The 12,703-nt window shown below is 32.0% G+C and overlaps 2 protein-coding genes across 4 annotated transcripts in view; both read right to left on the bottom strand.

Annotated features, from left to right (window-relative positions):
* Window positions 1-941: 941 nt before the first annotated feature.
* LOC129956494 (uncharacterized) lies at window positions 942-1,529 on the bottom strand. Its single transcript, XM_056068415.1, has one exon. The coding sequence runs from the start codon at window positions 1,527-1,529 to the stop codon at window positions 942-944; it is 588 nt and encodes a 195-aa protein (XP_055924390.1).
* Window positions 1,530-3,728: 2,199 nt separating this feature from the next.
* LOC129957010 (cytochrome P450 3A9-like) overlaps window positions 3,729-12,703 on the bottom strand; it is a 44,789-nt gene continuing 35,814 nt past the window's right edge. For all 3 annotated transcript variants that reach the window (XM_056069115.1, XM_056069116.1, XM_056069117.1), the window contains 3 exons: window positions 10,928-11,071; window positions 5,439-5,604; window positions 3,729-3,924 (listed from right to left, as the gene is read on the bottom strand). In XM_056069115.1, the coding sequence (XP_055925090.1) occupies window positions 3,847-3,924; window positions 5,439-5,604; window positions 10,928-11,071 (388 nt within the window). In that variant the 3' untranslated portion in view covers window positions 3,729-3,846. The remainder of the gene's footprint in view (window positions 3,925-5,438; window positions 5,605-10,927; window positions 11,072-12,703) is intronic.

The following is a 12,703-nucleotide window of genomic DNA, read 5'->3' as shown; positions in this document are numbered from 1 at the left end:
AAAAGTGTATTGAAGAATTTCAGTGACTCGGTTACATACCAATGTTTTCCATCGATTAGGATCATTTCTTATCCAACTTAATACAACAGTTGAATCACTCCAAAGGGTTGATGTTTGATTATCTAAAGCAGTTTCTTTGCAAAAATAGTGAAGTAAACGAGCTCCTAGTAAGGCTGCCAAAAGTTCTAACTGTGGAAGTGTCACCTTTTTAAGTGGAAAAAGTCTATTGCGACTGCAAACTAGGCGAACCTTTGTTTCGTTATGCTCGGTGAAACGAATGTATAATGCGGCACCATAGGCCTTTTCCGAAGCATCGCAAAAGACATGGATATGTCAGAAGTAGCAGAAATTCCAATCCAGCGAGGAATACGTATCTTGTTTAAATATGATATTTCAGATACCCATCTGTTAAAGCTTGCGGCAAAGCCTGGAGGAAGAATTTCGTCCCATTGAACTCCCATGAGCCACGTGGTTTGAAAAAGAATTTTTCCAACTACTATTGATGGTGCATAGAGGCCTAAAGGATCATACAACTTTGATACAATTTTAAGAAGTAAACGTTTTGTTGCAGGAACAGCAAACTGATAAATACTTTCGTTTATGTCTGTATGAAACACGTCTTCTTTGGTATTACAGTTAATTCCTAATACTTGCGTATTGCATTTAAAGATGATATTCTTTAGTTCCCAAATAGCCTGTAGGTTCTTGGAGTTAGTGCTCCATTTTGCCAAAGGTAAACCTATCTGTGTCATTAAACCTTGCATTTCTTGGTAAAGAGTTTTTGCTTGTTCAACAGTATCCACTCGGTAATGAAAATATTATTCTCCGAGTGCTTAGTTGCAGTAGGGTAGAAATCGGAGTGCATATTAGCTAATTAACGAAGAGTAGCAGAAAGCAAAAAGGGACTAGAAGTCAATTCAAAAGGTAAATGTGAAAAACGATTAAAGTATTTCATTTCGCAAATGTATTTTTCCTTTTGCATCCTTTTCTGTCCTAAACCACAGGAACCTAGTACAGTTTCTATCCTCTTCATCCAAAATAAGATGCAAGAATGCTTGACGTCCATCGCTCGTGATTGCGAGTTTGTGAAGTCGAAATCGTAACAATATTGCAAATATTTCTGGAAGCAAATTTGGACCCTGCTCAAGAGCATCATTTAAGGAAGGATGTCCTGGTGTATGAGAAGAAGCGTCAAATACAATTCGCCATTTCTTTTCGTCGTTCTTTTGTTTTTTCACTATATGATGAGGGAAGTAAAATAGTTTTGATTCGTTGCAAGAACTATTATCGGCAAGTTCAATATGTTGGTTATCGATATAATTTTCCATCTGTTCTGTATAAATATCTCTTAAGTCTGAATGAGTAAAGAGTTTGTTACGGAGTATTTGAAATCGTTTGAGTGCTATTTCGTAATTATTCGATGAAAGAATCAACTCTGGCTTCCATGGCAACTTTACAACACGGCGGCCATCAACTTTGCAAAATGAATTGTGAAAATCACTTAAAATTTCAGAATTACGAATAGTCATCCTTTTATCTTGCGTAGTTTTAATGCCAATTGTTTCCAAGTCCCAAAATCATCTCACGTGATATTCCAGATCACGTACCAAAGTTTCTGAGCTAATGTTGTGAACTGAAGAAACAGAAGAATATGCTATAGTAGTGAACCAACGGTTGCCGGAAAGAATCCATCCAAATACTGTAGGTATTAACACATGAGTCGCAGAAAGTCTAATAGGAGATTCAGTACACACTATAGTCCAATAAAAATCAGCACCTATCAGAATTTCTATAGGTAAGTCCTTTAAGCTGTCTGATGGATCAGCAAGTTTTAACTTTTGACTATGAGCAAAAGAAGAGACAGGTAGAGGAGTAGATGGATGAAAGGCATAAGTATTTGAAATTTCAAATGCTTATATATATTGTTACGAACCTGTGATGCTGCTTCCCAGCATAGTTGGTTCCATGGGAAGTCCCAGAGCTTGGCGACGAATTTGGCGACTTTGGCGCCAAAATAGATTATACGCGAAACATCGAGTATTTTCCCGATCCGTCCAGTAGGAACCGAGTTACGCCTCGAACGTTCCTGATTGGTTGAGAGGCTTCTAGCCCCCACCTCCTGAGACCTATAAAAGGAAGCAGCCGCAGCTGCCGGGCAGCGGTGAACCAGTGGAGTGCGAGAATAGTAGGAAGCGACAGAGAAGAGAGTAGTCGGAATCGACGGTAAAGAACTGGCCTTCCAGAGCTAAGCGGAGCAGCGACGGAGTGAAGCTAGTGCTGAACTAAGCTGTGCGCTACTGTCTGCAGTAGAGACTTGTTGTATGCTGCTGTGTATGCTGCACGTCTCGGCTGAAGATAATCGTCTTCCGTGCTGTATATAGTTGTCGTCTTTGTGCTGTCCTGTGTGTCTTCGTGTAAATAAACGTAGTTGTTTTATTTTCTACTGCCGCCTGCTGATTGAGCGTTCTCCACGCCATATAACTCCCACTATCGAAACGAACCCCGGAAATTTCGTAACAATATTTATTTTTGAGTTGCTCCAAATGCTTGACAAGATAAATTTGAACTTCCGTCTCGTTTCAGTGTTTGTTGAAATGGATTCGAATGCTTGAAGGTTCAGTTTTTCTGAGCTAGTGATTTCCAGTTGCAGGAAGTCGATCAAACTAGGATGAATGAAGCTAGACCGACTCCCACCGTCTAAGAGACACCGCGTTACTTTTTTTTTACCAGTTGGGCCAATTACATATACTCGGGCAGTTTGCAGATGAGTAAATTTGGGAGTTATAATATCAACGTTATTAGAAGTAACTGAAATGGCAGTTAAATTTGGATTCTCAGTTACAGTTTTTCTGTATTCTTGAGTTAAATTTATATTTATTCCATTCTCGTTGAATAATAATTAAAAAAAAAAACACATGAAAATGTAAGGTTTGAAATAAAATGTATGCTATATCTTCGAATTTATGAAATAAAAAAAATAAATCGCAGTGAAATAATTTATAATTATTTTTATTTATCAATAATAACTTTTAAAATATTTATTTTCGATTTTAACGCTTGTGAAAAAAATCATGCAGCAAAAAATGCTTTTAATATCTATGGGAAAAAAAAGAAAAAAAAAAAGAGGACTGTATTTTTGGAGGCGAAATTTTCTTTTCCTAAACTGAATCGGAGAACAATGTGCTTTAGCAAAGCACATGCAGCGCATCAGAAATCAGTACTGTTCGCAATTGTAGTATTTTTTCTTTAAACAGAGAAAGTTCTTTCTCTACTAGATGTACAATTTTCCTATGCATCGTAACTAAAAGCTTAAACTTTAACAGGAATAGTTTCAAATTGTTGATGCATTTAGATATAATGTACAAAATTAAGTAAATAAGTTGTTATATTTATACATTTCCTGAAAATTAGGGATGGGAAGTTGCATTTTCAAATGGCCTATACACAAATCGCTTCTAAATGAAAAAAATATGCTTATTTAATTTTATTCATATCATATTTATCTGACTATTTCGTTTCTGAATTAATGTTTACATGCAGATATAATTCCAATATTAAACATTTAAATGTGATTACAGTAATGTTTTTTTTTCATTCCTTTCTCATTTAATCTATCACACTGCATTGAAGATAACAACGTTTTTTTGTATATGTTGTATAAAAGACAATAAATAATGATAGAATTAAAACCTTAAACTTTTTAAATGTAAATATAAAAATATTAAATGAAGATTGTTAAAATAAAATATTTTATTCGGTAACATTTTCAAGATCGATTTAAAATATCACATGCATATACTTGTACAGTTTTGCATAACTAAATGTTCCCTGCGAGCCTGTTCCACGTCACACCGGCACAACTTTGGTCCAGACTCCATGCTTCGGACTGATGGAGACAAATGTTATCCTCAGGTCGGGATCTCTCTGCGAAAAGTAATACAATAATTAATTGTATTGCATGCAAGAATAAAGAGAATTCTAACTTATGTATGCGCATTTTTAAATAACATATGCACATATAAAAAATATAAAAATTAGTTTCTATTTCTACTATCGCTTTGCCATATGGAAAATTTTAACTTTTATCAAAAACTGGAAGATCAAAGCAAAAACCGTAAAATTATGCAGTGATAATATAAACATATTGTTGTAGAATTCGGGATTCTTTCAATTTATTAGTCGATGAAGAAACACAATCAACAGGCCTCGGTAAGAAACAACGATAACTTAGATTAAATACGAAGACAAGAATACGCAGACAACAAATGGACAGTCATGACGTACCTAACACAGAAGCGCATTACAACAAACAGTAGCCGACAATTAATAATCAGTAACAATAACAGCCACAGCACACAAAGCGGCGAAACAGAATTCAGGAGGGAATCTTCTTAGCTACTCTCTACGGTCTCTTCAAACGCCTGAAATTCTCCACTGTCTCCTCCTTTTATCCAACTGTCGACTCACTACTACACGACTGGCTACTCCTCACACGACTCGATGATGCCTCTATAATAAATACCTGGAATTGGCAGGCAACTCAATTCAGTAAACGCTTGGGCTCCGCATAACACTTCGCTAGACAAACTAATTAAAATAAAACTAACTAACTAATTCGCTGTTGACTCTTGACACGACTCTGTATACGTGGAAAGAATCAACAGTTTCAGTTTTTATAGTTCCTCGAGCCGGACAAAGAAGGTTCTGGAATAATCAAGCATATCTCGGTTCCTATTGGTTATATCTTCTAGAAGTTCCCAGTACCATTTATTTTGTCACCAAGTCGTCAATTTTGTCGTCATGCCCTGAGACTAGTGACGTAGCACCCAATCAGCACCAGCAGAGCTGATCGTAAAACGGTCTTTCTAGTGATTGAACTAAACCATGCTTAATAAAACAACGCACAATACAGAGACATTCATAAACACATAAAAGGAACACGAACAGAACTACACCGTAGCATTTTCAACATCAGATCTTAATCATATCAGATCTAAAACTCTGACGCCATACAATGATGTAATGGTAGACCAATCAGAGATCGCCGCATCACATCCCTTGAAGTTCTCTCTGACGTAAGGGCTGCGATGTCACGGTTGTGATCAAGGAAAAATTTGTGAATAAGAAATAATTCAATGACTTCGCAACAGTTTCTTCAATTTTCCAAATTCCAAGAAAAATTTTCCTGTCGGTACTCAGAAGTTCCTCTTTGTCTGTCTGGATGTTGACTTATCTGGATTTTGATTCCCTGGATTTCGATTCCCTGGATTTCGATTGTCCATGTTGCTTCAGAACATGAAAACTGAATTTGCATTGGTTTTAACTTTTGCTTCATAAATGAAGATTCATTAGAAGCTGAAGAATTTATTTTTCAAAACATTTTTCATCTAAGCACTCTGTTCGTTGGTGGCAGTATATAAAACGAGGTGTGCACTTACCTTGTCTGTTTTAGAGCACGGCTTGAGCTTGTATTTGGACAGCAATCTCGCCAAAGCTAATTTAGCTTCCATGAAAGCAAATCGCATTCCGACGCAGTTTCTGGGTCCCTGACCAAATGCTTGGAAGGCCATCGGATGAATTTTAGATTTATTTTCGGGAGAAAATCTGTGAAAAAAGAGCATATTTTATTCATTTTGTCGAGATATTACTGAAAATTTGTGTATCATACTAGTTGATGTATTTGGTGTCGTTCGAGGTATTTATTTCTTCCGAAGAGTATCCATTCATTTTATAACCAGCGGGATTGGTTTCCCCAAAACTTTCTCGCATACTCTTTAATCTATACTTATAAATAAAGCTCAATGTATGTGTGTGTGTGTGGGTGGGTGGGTTGGCGCTCTACAGGCCAGGTCATTTGACATACAGCTACCAAATTTGGTACATGTATATCTTAGAGGTCGGGAATGTGCACCTGGGGTCCCTTTTTTGAATTTTTAATTTGAATTTTAATTATTAATCAAAAACGAACTTTCCCGCCAAAAAAAATCTTCCATTTTCCCCACCGCCAACTTTCCCGCCAAAAAAATCTTCCATTTTCCCCACCGCCAAATGAGTAAGGATTCAGTATGTTTGTTTTTTCTCCCAACAGTAATGAGGCTAGGTTTAACATTTTTCGGCCGATTATTTCAAACGATTCTGTTTATTTTCTTAATGTTTGATGCATTTAAAATTAAACATTGTTAATTAATCCATGTTTCAGATTCATTCTGAAGTTCTTTTGAATTAAAATAACACAGAATAAAGGAAATTAAAAATGTATAATCTGCATAGCGTTATCCAACTGGCGTAGAAAAGTTCACGCATTTGCGTTACCGTAACTGGCGAAGAAAATTCACGCATGCGCATTGTGTTCTGATTGTTGAAATGACAACCGATATCAACGGATGATTTAAATTATTTTTAGGTTAGTTGTATGCTTTTGTAAGTAAATTGTATTTATGTTAGTTATATATTTTTTGTATATGGTTATAATTTTAAGTACGTCGTTTTTTAAGTAGTTTTTTTAACCTGTTTTCAATGATATAAATTATTTTTAGGTTAGTTGCATGCTTTTGTAATAAAATTTTATTTATGTTAGTTATATATATTTTTTGTATATGCTTATAATTTTAAGTACATCGTTTTTTAAGTAGTTTTTTTAAACCTGTTTTCGACCGATTATTTTAAACGATTCATTTTATTTTCTTAGTGTTTGATGCATTTAAAATGAAACATTGTTAATGAATCGATCTGTTCATGATGAATCTGAGAAAATTTTGTTGACAAATTCTTGAGATATTATATAAATTAAGAAAGATATTCTTTAGTGCCCGTAAAGTTTAAACGCTCTGTGACTCTGTTATCAGTAATCATATTATTAAAAAAAATGCTTTGTTTCAGTAAAAAATATTATTATATTAGTTGCAGATTAATCATTTACACTTTAATTTAAACCATAAATTCTACGAGGGGGAACAGAAAATGAGAAAGATACATATCAAGTTATGACTGAAGGCCTTTATAATATTATGAGTGAATTATATGACTCTCAAAATTTGAAGTTTAAAAATATTTTGCTGAAGAATCTATTAAAGTTGGAATTGCATAAAATATTTAATGATACGACCGGAGTTTAACCCCCTGCTTGGCACAATTTTTAAAAATGGCCATCAACGGTCTTGCGAAATGTTCAAAAGCAAAGGAGCAGATGTCCAATTATAGTGCATAATAAAGATTGCCAGCTTTGGCGCGTTATCGCAACTTGGCGAAGAAGGGGGTTAAACTCCGGTTCAACCTATTTAACTATTAAAATTTAAACGAACATTAAGATTGGCGAACCGGCTGGTCGCCAAAGCCGGCTAGTAAATTTATATGTCAGAGAATGGCATTGTCGTACAATAGACTGGAAATACTTACCTCTGGCCAGAATTTAGCATTTTAATTGAATCTATCGTCTCATCCTTGGTGAGTTATTTGGAAATTAACCCCTGGCATGTTTTTAATATTATCCAAAAATGGAATTTGTGTCTTTGACAAATTTTTTTCTTTCTTTTGGAACGGAGATTTGACACAAAATTACACTTGTAGTCACAAAACCCTATACCAAATTTGATATATTTATGTCATTGCGTTTTTGAATGATCGAATTTACACTTTTATGAAAGTGCAAACGGACAAATGGTCACCTCCTAATTGGTTTTGCCTCCAAATTTGGCAGGTGTCTATAATATAGATGTTAAATCTGTGTAACGAATTTTATCTATTTAATTCTTTGTTTTGGAATTATCATGTTATATTCGAATATTCGGATAGAAGGATTTCCATCGAACAGCAAAATTTAAGCAAAATTTGATAGGAATATACAAATTTTATGTAAAAACCATGTACAAAATCTCATCCATCTAGCTCAAAGCTTTTGAATTACTTTTGTCCAGGCAAACAGACATTTTCCAAAAATGTGTTTCGAATTCAGGGAGGGTTGAAACGTGAAGATTCGTCAAAATCTCGAGTTCGAATTTTGGGACGATAACTATACTTTCTCTGTACTGCGCATAAAAGAAGCTAGAAATTGCCATTAACTTTTTCATAACTAACATAACTAAACTTCTTTATATTCTTTATAATGGCAGGCTCTGAAGAAAAATTCGTAGAATTCCATAATGTCTTTGAGTTACTATTTGAAAAATATGCTATAAAATACAAGTTTCAGAATTTGCTAATTTACTAGAAATAAAAAGTAATCCAGAATACTTCCACAAGTTCCATTGTTCTTTTAAAGCCGTTTAGAGTTTCTCAGAATGATAAAAAAAGTTTTTAAATGATAATACTTAAAAGTTTAACTACCACTATAAAGTGCTATTGCTTGATCTAAAAAGCAAAAAAAAAAGTTTAATAAAAATTTTATTGAATACTCCAAAACACTTTCAAAAGTTTTATAAAGTTCTACAAAATCTCAAATGCAGATATTCCTGAACTTTCCAGAATTTAATCCTTTGTTTTAAGGTTTTTATACCTGCCACAATGGTTTCACAACAGTTGGCTGTTTAATTACCATTTTTTTTGTTTTTGTTTGATTAGAAAATAATATTTATCCTATGTTTGTTTGAAACTAGTTTTGATATTTAATTGGAGATTGGAATGCAATGAATAATTTTTTAATTTGTATTAAGATATTGTAATTTGACTGTCAATTAATAAATAAAAGCGCTTTTTATACAAGAAAGTTGAGATATTCTTTTGAAACAATTTGTTTAAAAATACTTTGGCAGTTTTAAACAAAATGTTTTAAACCATGGTATTTTTTGATAAAAAAAATGTATCATGCTCTGCACCGCCAACTATTGAAGAAATTCTAAAGTTCTACATAGAATAAAATCATTTAAAGCCGAATTTTACTTTTCATTCAACGCGTTTTATTTTAACTAATTTAATAGACTGGATTACAGGAAGTAAACAATGTTTTAAAAACTATGAAAACTTTTAAATAAATATTTGAGCTTCTTCAGAATGCAGCTTTAAAAAAATTACTAATTAATCTGAAGGAAAAAAAGATTTCAAAATAAGGTTTTACTTATATTGAGGTATGTAAGGATTAAAAAAAACCTTAAGAATAAAAGGAAAATTCAGTTGTTCGGCGTTTCTATAAAATGACGCCACTTTTAGATAGCTCTTTTAACTTATCGTTTGGTTTTAATTAAGAACTTCTAAATGGAGCTACTAATTTCTTTTTTTTACTTTGAATTAAGACCTCCAGATAGCTACTCATTTACATCTTACTTTTGATTAATTAACTTACTACTTTATTTAATTAATCTCGAGCCACAAAAAATCACGGAAGTATCGTTTGTTGTTTCCGCCCTTTTTTGTTTTAAATATCGCTCTCTTGTGATAAGCAATTCGTGTTTGTTTTTAATGACTTTTTGCATACTTTACAGCTGCAATCTAAAGAAGCGTGTTCCTTAAAGAATTTGTAAATACTTGAATATAATTTTAAAATCAAGTTGCATTATATTCGTTTGATTTTATCTAACATACAATAGCTTCTAAAATATTCAATTGATAGCGAAATTTTTGTCGAATTACTTGCTACTATTTATTTGTTACTTTGAACTAGTGCAATTTAAAAAAACTGACACTACTTATGTATTCTAAGTCGAAATCAATTAAATTCTAACTTAACTTAATTTTAAGTATTCTGTAACTTAATTTGCTTTTTGTGTTATTATAAATGTTCATTTATTTTAAAAATTTTAAATATTTTCTTTCTTATACATTTAGAAATTGTCACTTGTACAAAACATAAGTGTATATCTGTTTCTTTTAATCATCATTTTTTTTTAAATTTAAAGATGCATATAAGAGCTTGCAATTTGAAGTAGTATTTGTGAAAAATTCAAGAGATTGGAACATATAATCTGAAGTTTCTAACCTTGATAATATATTATTGATTCTTTTTTTATTTTTAAAATTAAATATATTTTTAAAATATAAGGTAAGGATAGCTGCAGTAAACGGCACGCAATATAGGTATTTCATATGCATAAAAGCATGTAAAAATATATTTAATATGTCTGCAACCTAATAGATATAAACACAATTATTTTGTTGACAAAGATTATACAGAATGGGAAGGGTTTTAATAAAAACTTTGTGGTAATTTATTAAATATTTACTTAAAAAAATTAAGTATGTTTTCATATAGAAAGAAAAAAAAATCTATCTTTAGTATTTCTGTTTCTATTCAATGAAAAAATTATTAATATATTATTTCATTTTTTTTCTTGCAATTCATAATATTAGTTAACATTTCTATCATTCTTCAAAAATTATGAATTTATAAAAAAATGAAATTTTTGTTATTTTCAAAAAATATCTGGCATATGTTGCATTTTTTCCAGAAGATACGAATATTTCAACACACTATTTTATTTTATAAATGACATGAAATATTTTCATTTTAATTAAAAATTAAAATTGCATACGATATGAGAAGTTTGTGTATTTTCATATTTTGCATTAAAACATTTATATTATGGACAATTAAATGCAATTCTAAAAATTGTATATTTAACTTCCTGTTGCCATATACGAGTAATATATGAAAGATAACATTTGAAATACATTTTTAATTACTATAGTTATGACTTTGACAGTACCTAGCCATCAACAAATGATTTAATATTTGGTAACTATAACATTTGATGCTTTATAAATACTTCAACTTTTTTTAGAAATATTGAAGTTTTAAAAAAATGTAGTGACAGTTAATTCAATAGTTAATATTAATTGAATAAAAGACCCAAAAATATTTTCACTCTAACCAACTCTATGTTATAAGAATAAATTTTTAATAAAATAAATTAAAAAGCATTCTTTCCGTAAAAGAAAAGCTTATATTTAGTATGAAACTTTATAATGTTTAATACTAAAATTGGAAAAAAGGCATCACCTTTCTGGTTTGAATTCATGAACATCCGGGCCCCACAATTCGGGATCTCTGTGCAAGCTCCAGGGCGGCACTTGAACTGGCATTCCTTTCTTCAGCTTCATTTTGCCAAGATCTATGTCTTCGCCACATTCTCGGCCTATGAAACTGAGAATATATTATTAGCATGTATCAGCATCTTTTAAAAAGCGATTTCTATTTTATTCAGATAAAAGCATTGTAAAGGAAAGATATGTCACAAAATTCCTTTAATCGCAAAGCAGAAGAGGCTTTTCATTCCTTTTATGAGCTTTTGGCGATTTTCTTTGATTTATTAGCTTTATTTTGTTGGAAACTTTTGTTCAAGGTTTTTTACTTCAGTGATTGACAATTCTATTTTTAGGCAATGAACTTTTCTACTGGAATTCTGACTACATTAAAAAGTTGGTAATTATTTACAAAAATTAAAAAACGAATGCTAATAAGAAATGGTGGTATTTGTGTACATGAAAATAGGAACACTTTTTAAAACTGGAGGCTCAAAATCCTTCAAATTCTGATAGAAACTAAAATCGAATTGCATTTATATTATTTTTTTAAGTTTCGTACAGATTTTTAGAAATTGCCTTTCCTAAATTGCTCTTGTTTGAATGTGTTGGTACTAAAATTTTAACGATACAATCAAAACTGTCAGATTTATCGAGAAAATACATCGATTGCCTTTTCTAACTGTAAACACAGACATCCTCTACTCGAAAGTCAAAACACGTTCAACCGCAGCATTCTTTGTTGCACATAAGTCATTTTAAAACCACAACTTAAAAATTCAAAAAATGGAAAAATTTAAGCTAACTAAGGGTAGGACCTATGCTTCTCTCTCTGTGTGTGTGCGTGGAGGAAGGGGGCTAAATTTGCCTTACTTTGTTCACATTTTTTTATTATTATTTTCTTATTCCAACGTAATTTTTCTCAAAACAAAAACTGTGCGCAGGATTTCTCAAAGCAAAAACAGATTGTGCGCAGGATTTCTCGAAGCAAAAACAAATTGTGCGCAGGATTTCTCGAAGCAAAAACAAATTGTGGGCAGGATTTCTCGAAGCAAAAACAAATTGTGGGCAGGATTTCTCAAAGCAAAAACAAATTGTGGGCAGGATTTCTCAAAGCAAAAACAAATTGTGCGCAGGATTTCTCAAAGCAAAAACAAATTGTGCGCAGGATTTCTCAAAGCAAAAACAAATTGTGCGCAGGATTTCTCAAAGCAAAAACAAATTGTGCGCAGGATTTCTCAAAGCAAAAACAAATTGTGCGCAGGATTTCTCAAAGCAAAAACAAATTGTGCGCAGGATTTCTCAAAGCAAAAACAAATTGTGTGCAGGATTTCTCAAAGCAAAAACAAATTGTGTGCAGGATTTCTCGAAGCAAAAACAAATTGTGTGCAGGATTTCTCGAAGCAAAAACAAACTTTGTGCACAGGATTTCTCAAAAGCAATATATCCTATTAAACTGACATTCCGTGCATATGCTCAAAATAACTTTTACTGCGACTTTACACCATCATCATCATTGAGTGTCACATAACATTTCAGATAAATTGTTCATAATTTTTTACTTAAAATTTAATCAGATTTTCTAATTTTTAAAAAATTGTAAATTATTTTAAGCTATTTTTTCAAAAAGTTTTATAAAAAAAGCTTGCATAATTTCAAAACTTAATATTTTTCCGCAAGTTATTAGTAATTTTTGGCTAATTTTAAATTCAAAATCCTGTGCACAGTAAAATATTGATCTTTAAGATTTTGA

The sequence above is a fragment of the Argiope bruennichi genome, chromosome 11 (assembly GCF_947563725.1).
Source record: "Argiope bruennichi chromosome 11, qqArgBrue1.1, whole genome shotgun sequence".
In the NCBI taxonomy this organism is placed as follows: Eukaryota; Metazoa; Arthropoda; class Arachnida; order Araneae; family Araneidae; genus Argiope; species Argiope bruennichi.
Note: the sequence above shows the minus strand (reverse complement) of the source record. Positions and strands in the feature narration are given on the sequence as shown.